A 17,934-nucleotide genomic window follows, 5' to 3' on the forward strand; every position below is an offset into this window, starting at 1 on the left:
AAAAAAAAAAAAACTTTTAATTCTGTAGGCTTTTAATTCTAATTCTGTAGAATTAACTTTAATTCTAATTCTGTAGAATTAACTTTTAATTCTAATTCTGTAGAAATGATGGACTACTATATTATAGATAGAAACTCTTACATGGTATGATACAGAAATACACGCTGCTGTCTGGTTGTAGTCTCAGTGCGGTAGTTAGCGCTCTCTTTTCCACGTTAGGCAGGTGGATGAGGAAAGGAGATAGGAGCGTTCTCAGTTCGCTGCTGCTCGTGGAGACCACCGTCACTAGCTGCCCCTTCCTTTCTTCTTCAAGTGATGAGGTTGCCAGGGAAACAAGAGGCATTTCTTCCTCCTTTGGTTCGAAGACTTACAGACTTCATATCTTAAAGGCTGTTATGTATGACTCAGGATACAGAAGAGTATACTCTAAAACGACTGTTGCCAAATCAAGAAAAACTCTTCGTTAAGGAGTTTCGCCTCGTGTGTAGAATGCTGCCGTCAGTTCAAGTTTAACGATCCATTGTGAAAAGTATATAATTCATACTATACATGTTAGATATTTTTTAACAATAATAATTGAAGAAACACAGAGTACTCAGGATTCTTGTGAACTTTGGCTTTTATATATTTTTCTTGTAATATTTATTTATTTATTTATTTATTTATTTATTTTACCATTTATTTATTTTTGAGAGACAGAGCGTGAGTGGGGGAGGAGCAGAGAGAGAGGGAGACACAGAATCCGGAACAGGCTTCAGGCTCTGAGCTGTCAGCACAGAGCCCGATGTGGGGCTCGAACTCACGGACCGCGAGATCATGCCTGAGCTGAAGTCAGACGCTCAACTGACTGAGCCACCCAGGCGTCCCAATCTTGTGATATTAATGTTGCTCCATTTTCATTGCCTGTTGCACCTTATCGAATCAAGCTATTACTGTGTGTAACGTTTCCGTAAATGTGATTGAACTCCCAGCACATCCAGCCGTGTGAAATAAGGCCACTCCAGCCGAGCTCCAAGGTTTCCCGTTGGTAAGGTGACCCTTCAGGGTGTAAAGAAAGCCGCTTGAAACTTCTCGGTGCTGTATCAGATCTAAATCTGAACTATTTTTCTTTTTCTTTTTTTTTTTAATTTCTTTTTTTAACGTTTATTTATTTTTGAGACAGAGAGAGACAGATCATGAACGGGGGAGGGTCAGAGAGAGGGAGACACAGAATCCGAAACAGGCTCTGGGCTCTGAGCTGTCAGCACAGAGCCCGATGCGGGGCTTGAACTCACGGACCGCGAGATCATGACCTGAGCCGAAGTCGGCCGCTTAACCGACTGAGCCACCCAGGCGCCCCAGAACTGATTATTTTTCAAGTTAAACTTGTATTATTTATTAAGGCCGTGGGAAGTAGAAAGGAAAGGGGCCGGCAAAGCATATTCATGCAGCGCCCGCGCTTGTGACTTGCCCGCCGATGAGCTGTTAATCATTTCAGGTCTCCGTGAGCCAGAAGAGGGATGTTCTAAACACTGTGTGCTGCATCCTTCATTGTTTTTCTCCCCATTCTTTCTACCCTGTCGTGCAGGTCCACATGAAGGACGTGATGTCAGCGCTCTGGGTTTCAGGGTTAGACTCCAGCTACTTACGGGAACAGATGCTGAACGAACCGTTGGTGCGAGAAATCGTCAAGGAGTGCAGCAACATACCTCTGAGTCAGCCGCAGCAGGGGGAGGCCATGCTGGCGAACTTCAAGCCGCGGGGTTACTCCGAGTGCATCGTGACTGTGGGTGGAGAAGAGAGAGTGTGAGTATTGGACGTGAATCGTTTCAACAGTCGTGTAAGGGGAGAGCTATTTCCACGCGAGCAGGGATTCATAGTGTTGTTTTTGGTATCTAAGCATCATGGCAATAGAGTTTTAAAAATGTTTTAAGCGTTCTCGAGAGCAATGAAACTAGTCATCGTTATTGTGAGCAGAACTATATAAAGCACTTTAACTGCTAATCAATTATTTATTTCCTTAGTTCCCGGAAACCAACAGCAGCGATGCGATGTATGTGCCCTCTTTATGACCCTAATAGGCAGCTTTGGATTGAACTGGCCCCTTTAAGCATGCCAAGAATTAACCACGGAGTTCTCTCAGCAGGTACCATTCTGTGGTCAATTTTATTTAAACACAAGATCAAGTAATATGTAATGTCAGGGCTGTACAGAATGACGCAAAACCTTGTAGAGATTTAAGTTTAATTTTGAGAGATAATTGTATTATCTCTCTGGTGACATCTTCTGTCTAGCTCTAGCCTTCGAGACTCTGTAAGGAGGAGAGTGTCTTCTGTCAGTCTTTATTGCTCCTGAATCTCTCATACCGAGCTATTTTTGAGAATTTTAGTAGAGGAGCATTTTCCCTGATGATGTAACTGATGAAAAAGCAGGACTCAGTGACTCTTCCCATCAGTTGCCTGTGTGGCCACACCCTGAACACAGAATTCCTTTGAGCCACACCAGCCCCATTTTTGAAATTCATGCCATTCAGAATTATAGTAACTGTATCAAAAGTAAAGCTGTTATGTGAAAGCAGGCATTTCGTGTGAGACTTCAGAAAATATTACTTTCCTTCAAAGGCTTCAAATTACATTACAATAGAAAGTATCTTTCACTGACCTTTGCAAGTTTGAAAACAGCTCCACATCATTCAAAGGCCTTCCTCGAGGTTATGGGAAAGGTTGTACTTGCTGCCTTCTGACTGTTGGCTGCTTTTCTCTGCACCTGGGCCTGCCCGCTTGGGTTCACCCACAGGTGCCATTTCACTAAATTCTAATTACTGTCAATCGTCTTCCTGGAACCCCTCTTCTTATATAGTCTCTGCTTGCCCGCTACCATTGCTTTAAAGATTTTGAAAGCTGTACCAGATTATAGAGCTGGCTAAAGCTAAACCATAGGACAGAAGTGGAATCATTTTGTGGGTTCCAAGGTTATTGAAGTTAATTGTTAGGAATAAGCAGCGGGAGGCAGCGGTGTAGCCAACAGGATGTGGGTCTGATTTCCCTGTTCTGTCTTCTCAGAATTAGCTTCCTCACATTTTCTTCCCATAGTATGTATATATATTCGTGATTTTCACACACATACACCCACCACTGTGGTTCCAGTGTCATGAATTTTGCAAGATTTCCTGGAGGGGTTGGTGCTTCAGAAACATTGAACAGCGAGGATGGGGTTGTGTCCAGCTGTAGTGAGTGTGTCTGTGAGGTGACCGAGTGGTTCCTGTTCCTGCCCATGCCCCCTCTTTTTTGCTTTAACTGATGGGCTTTTTTTTTTTTTGTCGTTCACTTTTTTCCCTCTCTTCCAGGTTAGAAGTTACAGTCTTTGTCTATATTCCTTTGAAAGTCATCATAGAAACCATAGCCTGTATTCTTAAGTTATCAAAGTCTAAGTGCATTTCTGCTGTTTTTCATGTTCCACAGTCTTGCAGTATTAAAATAGGACTTTATGAATAAATATTTACATATAAACATGTTTTATTCATCTATGTTTTATATATGTATCTATGGAGTGTCTGTTTACCGGCCTATCCACCACTTTCTTTGTTTTTCTTTCTTCTTCAGACCTTCCATCTAGGATTATTTTCCTTCTCCCTGAAGTTCATCCTCTTGAATTTCCCTTAATGTGGGTCTACGGGTAGCAAACACTTGGATTTGTTTGTCTAAAAATGTCATTATTTTGACTTCATTCCTAATGGATACTTGTGCTGGGTATAGAATTTCAGGGCATCTTAGCTCTTTGGCTTGGCCTTTCCTCAAATGTGGAAAATTCTTATTCATGTTCATGTCTTTAAATATCGCCTTTCTTCCATTGTCCTCTCTCCTCCTGCTTTTTGGAAGTCAGATTAAACATGGCTACTCCTTTTTGCTCTGTCCTCAGCCTCCTGCCTTCATTTTGTTTTGTTTTCCATGTGTTTGTCTTTCCATGTGTTGCCCTCTTTGTGATTTCTTTTGATGTACCCTCCATTTAATGAGTGCTCTCTTTAACACTGACAGATCTGCCATTAAACCAACCTACTGGATTTTTTTTGTAATCTAGTTTTTTTTTTCTTTTTTTATTCCTGGAAATTCTCTTTAGATCTTTTTTAAATCTGCTGTGTCACTTCTGTAGTCCCCTTTTCCCAAGAGTTATCTTAAAATGTGTCTTTCAGTTTTTAAACATAGTAAGCTTTGTCATTTTGTTGGCTTTCTGATTAGTCCAGTATTTGAAATTTGAAGTCTCTGCAAGGCTGCTTCCTATTGTCTTCTGTTGCCGGTTCTTCTTCATAGTCTGCTTTCTATGTCCTAGTATCTTTGGGTGGGTGCTGGTCATTTTATTAAAAAGTGTTTATAGGAATAACTTGGTGCTCTAGAATCTTAGAATATTCTAATCTAAAGATTAGATAAAGGTACTTTCTTCCACACAAGTTTTACGTTTGTTTCTTCCAGTTGCCTGTAAACACTATAAATTTGGAATTACTGGAAATCAGATGCAAACCCTGAGGTCTTCCAGACAAGCAAGGAGATTTAAATCTGGGTTCTGGTTCTGGTTGAACTTGGGAGAGGCTCCCCTGCCAGAAGCCACACTTTCTATGGGCCTGGGGTTTTGATTTCTGTCTTTTTCATGCCCTCAAAGCCTTACAGGATAGGTTGGAAATTTCCCAGATTGGTAAATGCCCTCAGAGCAAAACGGTTTCCATGGTTGGTAACCTCTCCAGCTCCCGCTTTATCTCAAGCTTTGCCATACTGTCCTGTTGGCTTCTTCTCTTTTCAGAAGATTATTTCATTTCAAAACTGTTTGGTCCAGGAGGTTAGCTGTGTTGCACAAGAATTGGTATAAATAACCGGATCCACCATTACCTGAAACAGGAAGTTGAACAGTGACTCTTAGATCCTGTCTTGAATACGAAGTGCCCACGGTGCCCTGGATCTGAGTGCTCCTGGGTCTTGAACGAGCGGACGTGGGCTGTAGATGAGAAGCCGTCTGAGAGTCACAAAGGGGAAATAGAATTGATGCGGCTGCCCAGTGTCTGCATGGGCGGTGTCAGTCTTGGTTGTATGCTGTAGGGCAGTGGGAACGCATTCGGGTGCTGAGGGAGCTACGATAGTCATAGTGACTCTCAGATGTGATTAGGCTCCCTCACTAAGGATCCAGTGAACTGTGGTCAAGACCTCACACCCACTGCTGTTGTACTTAGAGAAGTTGTCTCCACATACTGTCTCTACAGCTGGGGCGTTTATATTCGGCAGGAGGGGGGTGGAGACCAAAGTTTCAACTTCCTTGTGTGTCTCATTTGATTTTTGCAGAGGGATTCTTGTTTGTATTTGGGGGCCAAGATGAAAATAAGCAGACCCTGAGCTCAGGAGAAAAATACGACCCAGATGCAAATACGTGGACTGCATTGCCGCCAATGAATGAGGTAAAAAGCTTTTTCATTTGCTTTGAGAGGGTGTCTTTCTTCCCTTTAGCGCTTTTTGTTTTGCATTTGCAGAGATGTGAGAGGAGAAGCAGGGAGCCTGCCACACGCCCCCCACCCCCACTGTGCTAGTGCCCACCTTCCCGCTCCTCCCTGTGCCTTTCTCCAGCCTACGCACGCTCTTGCTTTGGGATCTTTCCCAGATGCCCTTGCACCTCGCTCCTTGTTTCCCTCAGTGTCCTCACAGCACTCTCCAGGAGGCCTTCCGTCGGCCCCTTGGCTCCCACCACACTTCCTGTTTTCTTTCTCTTCGTGAGGCACGGCACCTTCTCACGTGCTGGGCATTTTTAGTGTTCCCACAAACTCCTTGGTGGCCGGGGATTTTGTCTGTGTGCTGAGGGCTCTATCTTCAGTGCTGCGACAATCCCGGGCACAGCGGGGACGCTAAGGAAGTATTTGCTGGCAAACGAGTGTGAGCTACCTCAGGCCTCTGTCATTCCAGATGGCCTTAGCGTGAGCCTGGCCTCCCCATGCCTCTCCCAGCCTCAGGCAGCGCTGTTGCTGTGGCTCTTACTTGGCTTTCACACCAACCTGGAAACACTTAACTAAACACGGATAATTTTATTCACCCAGAAGGTACTGTTGTTGTGAGCCACGGCGAGTGAGAAATAATGATTCTACCAGTGAATTTATCACATGGGTGGTTCCCTTATTCGGAATCGCTCTGGGATGGGGGTTCTTTGTCTGTTGTGGCAGAAGGGTGAGCTGCCAGCGAAATCACAAATATCTGAGAGGGAAGGCTTTGAGCCTGGAACTCTGGAATATCATGGTATCTGTAATTTGTAATAGCGTGTGGCTACCTGCTTTCAGTCTGGCAGTTGGCCTTCCGTGTGCAGAGACCTTTGCTGTCTTTTCAGCCGCGGCATAATTTTGGAATTGTGGAGATAGATGGAATGCTGTACATTTTAGGAGGAGAAGACGGTGAGAAAGAGCTGATCTCCATGGAGCGCTACGACATTTATTCTAAAACCTGGACAAAGCAACCTGACCTGACCATGGTTAGAAAGGTGAGAACCATGTCTTGGGATTACTCATTGGGTTTTAAAGTTAGCGTTTGCTCGTTTCCCACACACGCCCTTTAGTAGGATCAACAGCGTTAGAAGAACGAGTGTCGCGAACTTCTGTCGCTGTCGGTGGCTCGCCTCTGTTACCAGCCGTCCGCCAGGACAGCGTGTGAGTGCTCACCCTGATGGTGGGCCCTGCGGTGTCCACACCCGTGCTTGCCAGATGTGTCCCGAGGGCGCTGTCCTAGGAAGCGAGCAGGTCTTCCAGACCTGTTTTCTCAATCATTGTTCAGGCCTGAGGAGACGCAGTCTGCAGGCAAGAACCTCCGTTGCAGACTGAGTAGAGTGAAGACACGGCCCCCGTTCCCTGGTGTGGGACGGAGGGGCTCTTGATCACGCCAGACCTTCGGGCAGTTCCGTGGGTATTTACAGCTCAAGTGCTGGGTTCCCACTATCGGTCCCTGCTCACTTCGGAGCAGGAACTAAGTGACATCCATTCAAGATGGAATCTAAATCTTGGAATCTTCGAAGAGTGGTGGAAGAATGGAGAGCCTGGAAAGCCCCCTTAACAACTAGGCTTTGGGCGCCCGGTGGTTCAGGTGGCTCAGTCTGTTAAGTGTCCGGCTCTTGATTTCGGCTCAGGTCATGGTCGCACGGTTTGTGAGATCAAGCCCCGCATCAGGCTCTGCATGGACAGTGCGGAGCCTGCTTGGGATTCTTTCTCTCTCTGCCTCTCCTCTACTTATGTGCTCTCTCTCTCTCCCTCCCTTCTTCTTCTCTCTCTCTCAATAAGTAAATAAATAAATAAATAAACTTTAAAAACTTAGGGTATTTGTATATCTCAGTGTAACAGTATTAGATGGAGTTTGACAAACAGTATGTGTGCTTCCTCCTCTTCTCGTTTTTAAAATCCTGTGTTTGTGAGGTTGGAAAACACCATAGTTTGACTATTAAAAGTCAGATCCTTTCCCAGATACCCTAGGGTGCCCTCTAGACTAAAGGTAGCCTTTGTCTAACTTGAATAATCAGTCTTGCCTCCCCTCTGTTGCTTTCTCCTTTCAGATTGGCTGCTATGCAGCTATGAAAAAGAAAATCTATGCCATGGGCGGAGGATCATATGGAAAACTCTTCGAATCTGTGGAATGTTACGACCCAAGGACCCAGCAGTGGACTGCTATTTGTCCGCTAAAAGAGAGAAGGTAGGAGAGCGTGGACGTGGACTTTGTAGATCCCCCCTTTCTTTCAAATGAACCTTTGTCTTGACTTGGCATTTGGTTTCTCTGAAAGTAACTTGGCATTTGGTTTCTCTGAAAGTAAATGAGGGGCACCTGGGTGGCTCAGTCAGTTAAGCGTCTGATTTCCGCCCAGGTCATGATCTTATGGTTCATGAGTTTCAGCCCCACGTCAGGCTCTGCGTTGACAGTGCGGAGCCTGCTTTGGATCCTGTCTCCGTCTCTCTCTGTCTCTCCCCTCCCCCGCCCACTCTCTCTGTCTCTGTCTCTCTCTCTCAAAAATAAATAAAGGGGGAGGGGAAGGGGGGGAAGTTACAGAGAGGGAAGGAGGCAAACCATAAGAGACTCTTAAGGCCTGAGAATAAACTAAGGGTAGATGGGGGCTGGGGGAGAGGGGAAAGTGGGTGATGGGCAATGAGGAGGGCACCTGTTGGGATGAGCACTGGGTGTTGTATGGAAACCAATTTGACAATAAATTTCATATTAAATAAATAAATAATAAATAAATAAATTTTTAAAAAAGTAAATGAATAATCCATTTCCTAAAAAGGAAGACCCACATATTCATGAAACCCTGTATGTCATGGTGTTACAACAAGCATAAGAGGAGTTAGGGAATCAATCCATTTACAACCACAGGTTGTAAATCCAATAGCTGATATGCTCTGTGTGGTCTTTCAGATTTGGAGCTGTGGCCTGTGGAGTTGCCATGGAACTGTATGTTTTTGGGGGAGTCAGAAGTCGTGAAGACATCCAGGGCAGTGAGATGGTCACTTGCAAGTCTGAATTCTACCACGATGAGTTTAAAAGGTAATTATGAGCGGTTTCATGTAACTTCTGCAACTTTTCCTTTACGCTTTCAAAGTCATGTCTTAGAGTTGTTTAGTTTGGTTTTCAAGTTTCTTTACTGAATTATCTCATCCATTTAGGACATATGCCTGATGCCCACTAGATATTTAGTCTGACTTCAGAAGTATTTCTAACCTTAAAACCATTGAAAAGTGTTTCCGAAATCTGTATCAGACCTCGATCCTCGGTTACTTAAAATCATTTTTGGCTATAAAGAAAGCTATAGCTTTTAAAGTTTAAACTCGTTAACCTAGCATGTATGACCTAGCATGATACGGCCTTTGTCTATTCTCTCTGCTAGTCTTCAACACAGATGCTTTGCTTGAGTCATGCCGAGCAGCATTTTCCCCCCAAACACGTTACGATGATCTCAGCTCTGTGCTGTTGTACTATTCCTTTTGCCTAAAATTTCCCTTCCAATATTTATCCAATTGATATGGCCTTTTCCGAGACTGTGCTTGATGGTCTGCTGCCCGGAGAAAGCCTTCTCACACCTCCCGGTCCGATTTAGGTTCCTCAGTCTGTGATGCCGGGACATTCAATTCATGTCTCGTGGATTGCAGTCGTTAACTCTAAGGTTCTTAGGGGCGAGATTCAGCTCGGCCAGCTCTGGATCTTAGCTTCAGCAGCACACCTTACCTGTGTCAGCTGCTCAATGGAAGGTTGGTTCTGTGGATGGAAGTGTGGTGTCAGTCTTCAAGCGTCTGATAGGTTGCCATACCTGTCTTGTAGAGCGGGCGCCCTCCCACCCGCCCCCTCCCCTTCTCGCCTCTCACACATCTTACTGTGATAGCCACTAAACAGGACTATTCCCTTCAAATCCTAGAGGTCATGGGAAAATTCGTCTTGTTACGGGATTTCAACCGTGTTACCAGAAGGGGGTGCTATCATGCAGCGTTTAATTTCTTACCGTTTGAGATTAGGGCAAACAAGGTGCAGTTTCCAAGACTTTAGAGATAGAAATAAATGTCACCTAACTTTTAACATATTTTATATTCAGGATATTTGCATAGCCTTTTTCCCTCCTTCAATTACAGGAATAGACAGTGTTAGGAAAATTTATTAGACAAAGTTTGAGAGCAATTGAGAGAATGTCTGCTGTGGGGTTAAGGTGGGGGGTGGGGGGGGGCAGAATTTCAAAGACTTTCTACATTTTTCTTGATACATTACTGTGAGGGCCGACTGTCCAAGGTATAAAGTACTGTGTTAATTCCTGCCCGACTGAATCTTGAGACCGTCTGCTCAACTTGACTTACAAGCACTGGTCAGTGCGTTTGATTTCTGGTAAAATACTGACACGCACCTTTTTCGTGATGACCGAGTTACTGTTTAGGCAGCGTGAGTATAGGATGCCGCTTGTCTGCTGGGGTAATTAAGGCCGCTGATGCCTCACTCTTCCCTGTCCCTGTTGGTTTATAGGACTTAAATCTGGCTACACAGTTTCTCAGTCTGTCCTTGATATGCTATAAATCACTAGAACCTTTATATTTCTTTCAGGCTGTTTCATATTTATAGTTGATAAGCTTGAATGTAAGTGTATTACTTGCCTTCGGTTCGTAAGTATTAGACATAAGAGCATGGCTCCTTCCTTGCTACTTAAAAGCACTTCCAAGTAAATTCAGGGATTGTTGGTTTCCTTCTATCTAAGCTGTCCAATGTTAAGTTTTTTTTGTTTTCTAATGTTTATTTACTTATTTTGAGAGAGAGAGAGCATGCATGTACAAGCAGGGTAGGGACACAGAGAGAGGGAGAGAGAGAATCCCAAGCAGGGATTCTGTCACCGTAGAACCCAACACAGGGCTCAGACTCACAAACTGTAAGATCATGACCTGAGGGGAAATCGAGAGTCAGGTGCTTAACTGACTGAGCCACCCAAGCACCCCTGTGCATTGTTAGTTTTTAAAGTAAGCTCAAGGCCCCATGTGGGGCTTGAACTCAAGACCCCGAGATCAAGAGTCACATGCTCTACCGACCGAGCCAGCCAGGCACCCGCCAGTGTTCGTTTTTAAATAATAGAATGAGGAAAGCTGAATTTCTCTTGTCAGTGTGACATCTACGATTCTTACTTGTTTAGGTGACACTAGAGATATACATAACAGTAAGTGCCGTGGATTAACTCGTTCATAACTCATTCGGTCTTCAAAAAGCAACCCTCTGAGTATCGGTGCTCCTTTTCTTCCAATTTTACGCCGAAGCACAGAGAGGTTACGTAATGTGCCCGAAGACACACAGGTCTCACAAGTGGTGGGGCTGGAATTTGAACTCAGGCACTCTGGCCGCACAGTCACCTTTCCAGCCACCACACCGTATGGCCTTAAAACACAGGCTTTCCCATAAATCTCTACAGGAAGAAAGTTACATATAGCAGGAGTTTATTTCTCAACAGAGCAGATGTTTCCAAGTATGTTATATTTGCATACCATGGAAACTGTTGCCAGATGAGCAATCTGTGTGAGATTGGAGAACATTTATTGTTTTTAAGTAATCTCTTGTCTTTCCTGTCTTTGTTCCCTATTTTTAGGTTAAAACTTTCCTGGAAAAATGCCATATCGTATTTTCTGTGTTTCTGACTAAAAACAAAACTGTTTGAAGGAGAGCAAAGAAATTGCCCTAACTCGTGCCACGTCGTAGCAGCCACTTCGTGAATCCAGAATGACAGGCATCCCCTACTACTGCGCCCGGTGTCACGGCTCCCTCACTAGTCCTGCCACCCTCCCGGTTACCCACACCCAGAAAAGCTCATCTTCGATTCTGTCTTGTGCTTCACCTCTCATCCGTCGCCCAGTCTTGTCCCCTTTTTTAGACTCTGGCATATTTTCCACATCACCCGCCTTCATTTCTCTGCTCCCGCCCCACTGTGTCCGTGCCGCCCTGTGTGTAGCATCATTAGCCTTCTAACCAGGTTTCCTGTACTTGTTCCCTATTTGTGTTTTTGAAAGATGAATCGGACTTCGGTCGTTGCAGTCTCCCGCTGGAAATTCTTGGTATTTCCCCACTGCTTACCGAACAGAGATGGTAGTGTGTACCCCCTGCTGGGGTTCCCCGCTCTCTGAGGTTAAGAGAAATGCTCAGCCTTTTCCAGTCTCTTCCTTCCGTGTCCTGCACTCCAGCCCCCTTCTTTACGCATCCTGTGTTTGACGGCCTCCCCACGTGCGTTCAGCCTGGATGCCCCCCTTTGGTTTCTATAGACCAGTCATGGTGACTGTTGAAGTCAAGGGCTGTCGGTTTCATGTTTTGATCCCTGAACGTGTAGTTGAGCAGACTTACTTAACAGCTGGCGGAATCCCGTGTTGGTTCTCCCGCGGGGTCGGGGCCATTGTGGTAAGAAGGGCTAAGGGAAGTCCGCTGTAACTTTCCTTCCCTACCACGACGGAAGACCGGAAGCAGTTCTGTCTCCTTGAGCAATTGACAGAAATTGGTTCCGCCATCAAAGACTTGAAAATGCAAGAGTGGGGCTACCTCTCACGTCCCCACTTAATTCGCCTAAAAGGTAGAAAAGGCAGGTGGATTTTGGACAACAGCCGTGTGCTTTCATAAACATAATCAGATGGTTACACGGATCACAGACTTAGTCCCAGATGTAGTATCTTTATGTGGATGTTGTGTCCTTATGCAATGCGGTCCCCGGCCTTGGTATGCTGCTGTTGACCTAGCTTCTGCTTTTTCTTCATACCGATATGCAAGGACTCCCAGAAGCAGTTTGCCTGGCAGGGCCAGTGGTACCCCTGCACTGCCTGGCCTCAGAGCCACGTCAGCCCTGCTCTCTGCCCTCTTTTAGTCCGGGGAGATTTTGATCATCTTGGTGTTCCATTAAGACATCCTATTGGTCTGCCCCTTGGCGTTATGCTGTTTGAATCTGATGGTTAGGAAGTAGCCTTTGTAAGACACCGGGAGATGAACCGCACTCCTGACCAGATCTGTTTCAGCCGTGGCCCAGTCAAGGGGCAGAAACCACACCAGTCATCTGAACAGGGAAGACGTAATTCACACAATCACTCACTAGTAAGAGGTGGTTAACTGCTGATGGGTGAAAGAGAGCTCTGAGGAGTGCAGAAATAGCTAATTTGGGCAGTGCAGCCACTACTATCTTTAGGGCTGAGGGAAGTACCCTAAGAAGGAGCATGTTGGGAAGAGGCCTCCCCACCCTGCAAGGGTGCTCTGTGGCCACTGCGTGCAGGACGCCGGGGAGCTGGGGGCAGAGCTGGTGTGCAGGAAGCGGCCTGCTGGGTGGCAGAGGACCTTGCTGAGGGCAAGCACCTCCAGGCCTCCTGCCTGCATCCCGCGGGAGGAAGAAAAGAGGCACACCAAGCCCGGGAAAGAAGCCCTTTCCCCTACCTGGCCTCGCGGTCCCTCCGGCGCCCCCTATTGGCAAAGCCCAACACGGAGTTCATCTTTTCAAGGCCCTTCATTTTCTGCACTGTGTTTTGCTCTCATCTCATGTACTATTTCCTTCTTTTGACTTACTTTGGGTTTGTTTTGCTCTTCCCTTGCCAGATTCTTCAGGTAGAATTTTAGATTTCTTCCTTTCTTTGCCGAAATCTCCTATCTTCTCGGAAGCGTGTTTCCCTTTCTCTCTCAAGCGTAGTTACTCTGGCCACGTTCAAGTCCCCACCTGATAGATCATCCCGGCACCCCGGGCACGTCAGAGTTGGTGTCTGTTAATGGTTTGTTCCCTTGAGAATGGGTCCTCCTTTCTCTGGCTCTTCGTCGGTTGAGTAATTCTGGGCTGCGTCCCGGACATCGTGAATGGTACGTTGTCGGGGCCCCGAGGTCCTTTCTGGTGCTGTCAGAGCATTGTGCTGACAGTTCTAGCAGCCACGCACCTGGTAGGATTCCTTGGCGGCTGTAACACCTGCTGCACACAGCCACTCGAGCCCGTCTTCAGTTCTGGAGGCCCACCTCAGGTTCAAGTTCTCACGGTTCCGGGCTCACGGACTCAAGGCTGCCTTTGGCCCACACTGCCAGACCACTGGCAGGCTCCTTCCCTGGGGTTGTGTGCTCAACTCTCACCTTCTTTCCCCAAATCTGCCTGCTTTGGCTTAGTCTCCAGAGCCGTCGGGCAGTGGCTTTGGTCTCTTGCCCGAAGTTTATGGCACCTGCTTTCTCCCAGGGGGATCAGCTTGTTAAGAGCTTCCTTCTCCCTCCTGGAAGCAGAACCTCACTAAAGCTCCCTCTGTCTTTTTCCTCTCCAGTTGATCGCCCGTCCCTCTCCCCTCTTCACTGTCCCTCCTCCCCTGACCTTCCCTCCTGTCCTGCTCTCTCTAAAGCTCACTGCCACAAGCCGGGCTATATTCTGAAGTCTCCTTCACAGGGGACATTGCTCATTCTAAGTTAGCAGAGGACCATCCTTGCAGCCTCAAGTCCTCATAAGACCGTGTTTGAAAACATTGTAACTAAAGGCATACCACTGCCCTGTCCGTTACAAAAATGACTATCACTCTGGGACGGCCGCTAGGTGCTGGCCGCTGTGCAAAGCACTTTACACTGGCCACTTGAGCTCATGCCCACAGGTCATTCGATGTCAGTGGGGGTGTTTGGTCTCTGCATTTGACACATGACAGCTAAATTGTCCGAGGTCGACGAGGTGCTAGATGGCAGAGAAAGAAAGGCAAAACCGTATGCCTTTTATTCCTGTTTTGTTTTTTTTAATGTGTCTTTTTGGGGGGGAAAGGGGCAGAGAGAGAGGGAGACAGAGGATCCAAAGCAGCCTCCCTGCTGCCAGCGCAGAGCCTGATGCAAGGCTCCAACCCACGAACTGTGAGATCATGACCTGAGCTGAAGTCGGACGCTTAACCGACTGAGCCACCCAGGTGCCCGTTTTATATCCGTTTTACAAGCAGCAGGTAAATACACAATGCACTTAAGTTTTTGTATCAGTTTTATTTCATCTGAAGCCTCCGCATTATATGAAATAGATCACCTAGGGTTATTTGTCTGAAACCCAGGAACTCTGAGTCATTGATCCGCTTTGGACCAAATTTGGTAGATCGTCTACATAGACCGATTGCCTCAGCTTTGTTTAATTATTCCAGGGAGGAATAATGTGAGATTCTCAACTCTACAAAATTATGCCAAAATATTGTTGTGTTCTGATGTGCTTTTCAGTAAATAATCTAGTCACAGATGTTCAGTCAGCAGTGCCGGTTACCCTCGTGCGGATACACATGGCCCCGTCATGGATTCGCCTGGAGGGGTCGTGTGCCTCCCCGCTGGCCTTGGTCCTGGATGTAGGGTGCAGCTGGAGACAAGGCTTGGGGACACTCACTGGCTTCATTTGATTCAGAGCCTGGGAAGAATTGAAATGTCAGGGCTTCAATAGTGATGTTTCTCCCTGAAGACATAAAATGTGAATAAGCCAGTTACTGTAGTTTGCCGTTTTCAGACACTTTCTTTCAAAGGCCTGTTCAGGTCCCCATTTTTACTTTTCAGGGAGAGCTCTTGGATGTTTCCGTTTCCCTATTTCCTAGAGACATTTTGGGAGCAGGGACCAAACCATTCCTAGTCCCAGCAAACTGCTGGGTACCAGTCACCATTCCGATGTAAGATGAATCAAATGTTGCACGAAGGGCTTAAGACTCTGGCAGCCTTACATTAGCCTTGCTTTGCAGTGGTTACGTGATCTCGGAAGGTCCGTGCTTCTTAGAATTCCAAATATGGAAGCTGCTGCTTTGTAACAATCTGGGAAGAGTTCTTTGAAAGGAAAGTGCTGCTCTTAGTGAAACAGTTTCACATTTGTATTTAACACGGAGATGCGCTGGATCTCAGCCGCCGTCTTCCTGGACACTCGATAGCACAGAGTTGGAGATACAGGAATAACGTCCATACGCCCTGCGCTCCAGTAACGAGTGTAGGCCTGGACGTGGTAGTTCTTAAGGGCTTAGATACAATCCCGGGGTCTGATGAGGTCTGCTACACCCGCAGCTATGTCTTTAGCTATTAAAGGGAAATTGTTTGGTCCAATCACTTTAAGCGAATGCCATTATATAGCAGAATCTATGGTTGGTGGTGGTGGTGTTCAGACCGACCAACAAACGAAGAAAAACGCTTTTATTTTGGAAAAGTTTTACACTGATAGGAAAGTTGCAAAAATAGAGTCTGCATTAAGCCATGCACCCAGCTTCTCCTCATGTTAACATCTTACATAACCATAGTACAGATATCAAAATCAGGATGTTTATGTTGGTACAGCACTGTTAAGTAAATACAGTCTTCATTCGAATTTCACCAGCTCATCCACTAATCTCTTTTCCCTTTGCTCTGGGATCCCATGTGGGATCCAACAACATACTCAGATGTGTTTCTTTAGTCTTTTTTCGTCTGCGATGGTTCCTTGGTCTTTCCCTGCCTTTGATGACCATGGTATTCTTGAAGGTAATTGGTCTGTGTTTTTATAGGATGTCTTTTAATTTGGGTGTGTCTGATGATTTCTCATGATCAAGCTGAGGTTTGGTTACGCATTTTTGGCTGGGACACCGCGCAACTCTGTGAGTTATAAATGCAGTGCTATCGTTTTTTATTTTGTTGCTCAACCGTTCCAGCTTTGGCCACTGGGAATGCCTTCCTGTCAGCTCTGTGTCCTTCGGACACACCCCGTCCTTTAAGCACTTCCTGTCAGGCGCACAAGGCACTCCAGGCTCATCTTGCGTTTTCTGTCTCGCCTGGGGAATCAGCCATATCTTTTTAGAGGCCTGGGTCCTTTTAGTGGCTATTAAATTGATTTTCTTTTTTTTTTTTTTAACGTTTTTATTTTTTTTTTGAGACAGTGAGAGACAGAGCATGAACGGGGGAGGGGCAGAGAGAGAGGGAGACACAGAATCGGAAGCAGGCTCCAGGCTCTGAGCCATCAGCCCAGAGCCCGACGCGGGGCTCGAACTCACTGACCGCGAGATCGTGACCTGAGCTGAAGTCGGACGCTTAACCGACTGAGCCACCCAGGCGCCCCTAAATTGATTTTCAACAGAAGGGCCAAGACAATTTAGTGGGGAAAGAAACGTCTCTTCAGCAAATGGTACTAGAGCCATTAGAGGTCTGCATGGAAGGAAAGTGAACATCTACCTAATTCCGTACCAAAAATTCAACTTGAAATGTGTCATAAGACGTGAGTGTAAAAGCTGAAACTGTGAAGTCTCCAGAAGAAAGCATAAGAGGAAAACCTCTGCGGCCTTGGAATAGACAGGGATTTCCTAGAAGGACATAGAAAGCGTGACCTTTAAGAAAGAAAGAAAGAGGGAGAGAGAGAGAGGGGGAGGGAGAGAGAGAGAGAGAAAAAGAAAGGAAGAAAAGAATAAATTGTGATTCATCAAAATTAAAAACTCTTCTTCAAAAGTCTCCATTAAGAACATGAAAAGATAATCTACAAGCCGGGGAAAATATTCATGATCTACGTATCTAACAAAGGACTTGTATCCCCAAAACACAAAGAATCTTACGATCCAAGAAGAAAATAGAAAACCCACTTTTAAGAATGAGCAAATCTTTGAGCAGACATTTCACAAAAGAAGACTGATAAAATGGCCAGTGAGCACACACAGAGACACCCAGCATCCTTCTTTTCCGGGAAGCCCGGAAGCCCACACCACGAACATGGCCGAAATCAGAAAGACCCACATTCCTGTGAGCTGGCAGTAATCCCCAGCGATAGGAAGCCTCAGATGTTGCTCATTGGGACGGAGAATGGCACAACACTTTGGAAGACGGTGCGGCATTTCCTTACCCGGTGGAATACACCTTTAGCTATATAACCAGTTCTGTGACATAACATCCGCAAAGAAGATTTACACTCCAGTGTCCAAAACAGCTTTATTCACAAGAGCTAAATGCCAGAAAGCACCCAAAGGAACACGGGCGAGGGAACGCATAAACAAATTCTGGTACATCCATACAATGGAAAACCACTTAAAATTGTAAGAAACAAAGTATGGTATAAGCCACGGGGTACTGAGTCTCGGGAACGTTTTGCCGAGCCAAAGAAGCAGTTTGAAAAGTGCGTACGCTTTGTGTTTCAAAGTGGGTGCCGTTCTAGAACGGACAAAATGAGGTATCATCCATAGTGACAGGAAGGAAATGGGGAAACAGGTTGAGCTGAACTGGCGCGGCGCCTTGTCCTCTGGACGGGCCAACCACCTTTGTCGTCTTCCTAGACCTCATCCTCTTGACTTCCTTCGTTTTGTCTGTCTGTTCGTTTTCAGGTGGATCTACCTTAACGACCAGAATTTATGCATCCCCGCCAGTTCTTCTTTTGTTTATGGAGCTGTCCCCATAGGAGCCAGTATTTATGTTATCGGAGATCTCGATACAGGTAAGCACGTTACGGCGATTTTGCTGGAGCTGTTTCTGGCGATTCCAAGACGTGTTGTTGTATCACCTGTGCTGCTTC

At 45.9% G+C, this 17,934-nt stretch overlaps 1 protein-coding gene across 2 annotated transcripts in view; it reads left to right on the forward strand.

Annotated features, from left to right (window-relative positions):
- GAN (gigaxonin) overlaps positions 1 to 17,934 on the forward strand; it is a 63,951-nt gene that overhangs the window by 32,599 nt on the left and 13,418 nt on the right. For both annotated transcript variants that reach the window (XM_053906695.1, XM_053906696.1), the window contains 7 exons: positions 1,568 to 1,785; positions 2,004 to 2,125; positions 5,304 to 5,416; positions 6,331 to 6,480; positions 7,540 to 7,676; positions 8,391 to 8,519; positions 17,747 to 17,856. In XM_053906695.1, the coding sequence (XP_053762670.1) occupies positions 1,568 to 1,785; positions 2,004 to 2,125; positions 5,304 to 5,416; positions 6,331 to 6,480; positions 7,540 to 7,676; positions 8,391 to 8,519; positions 17,747 to 17,856 (979 nt within the window). The remainder of the gene's footprint in view (positions 1 to 1,567; positions 1,786 to 2,003; positions 2,126 to 5,303; positions 5,417 to 6,330; positions 6,481 to 7,539; positions 7,677 to 8,390; positions 8,520 to 17,746; positions 17,857 to 17,934) is intronic.

Source organism: Panthera pardus, unplaced genomic scaffold, assembly GCF_024362965.1.
Source record: "Panthera pardus isolate Hobbes unplaced genomic scaffold, ASM2436296v1 HiC_scaffold_19, whole genome shotgun sequence".
NCBI lineage: Eukaryota > Metazoa > Chordata > Mammalia > Carnivora > Felidae > Panthera > Panthera pardus.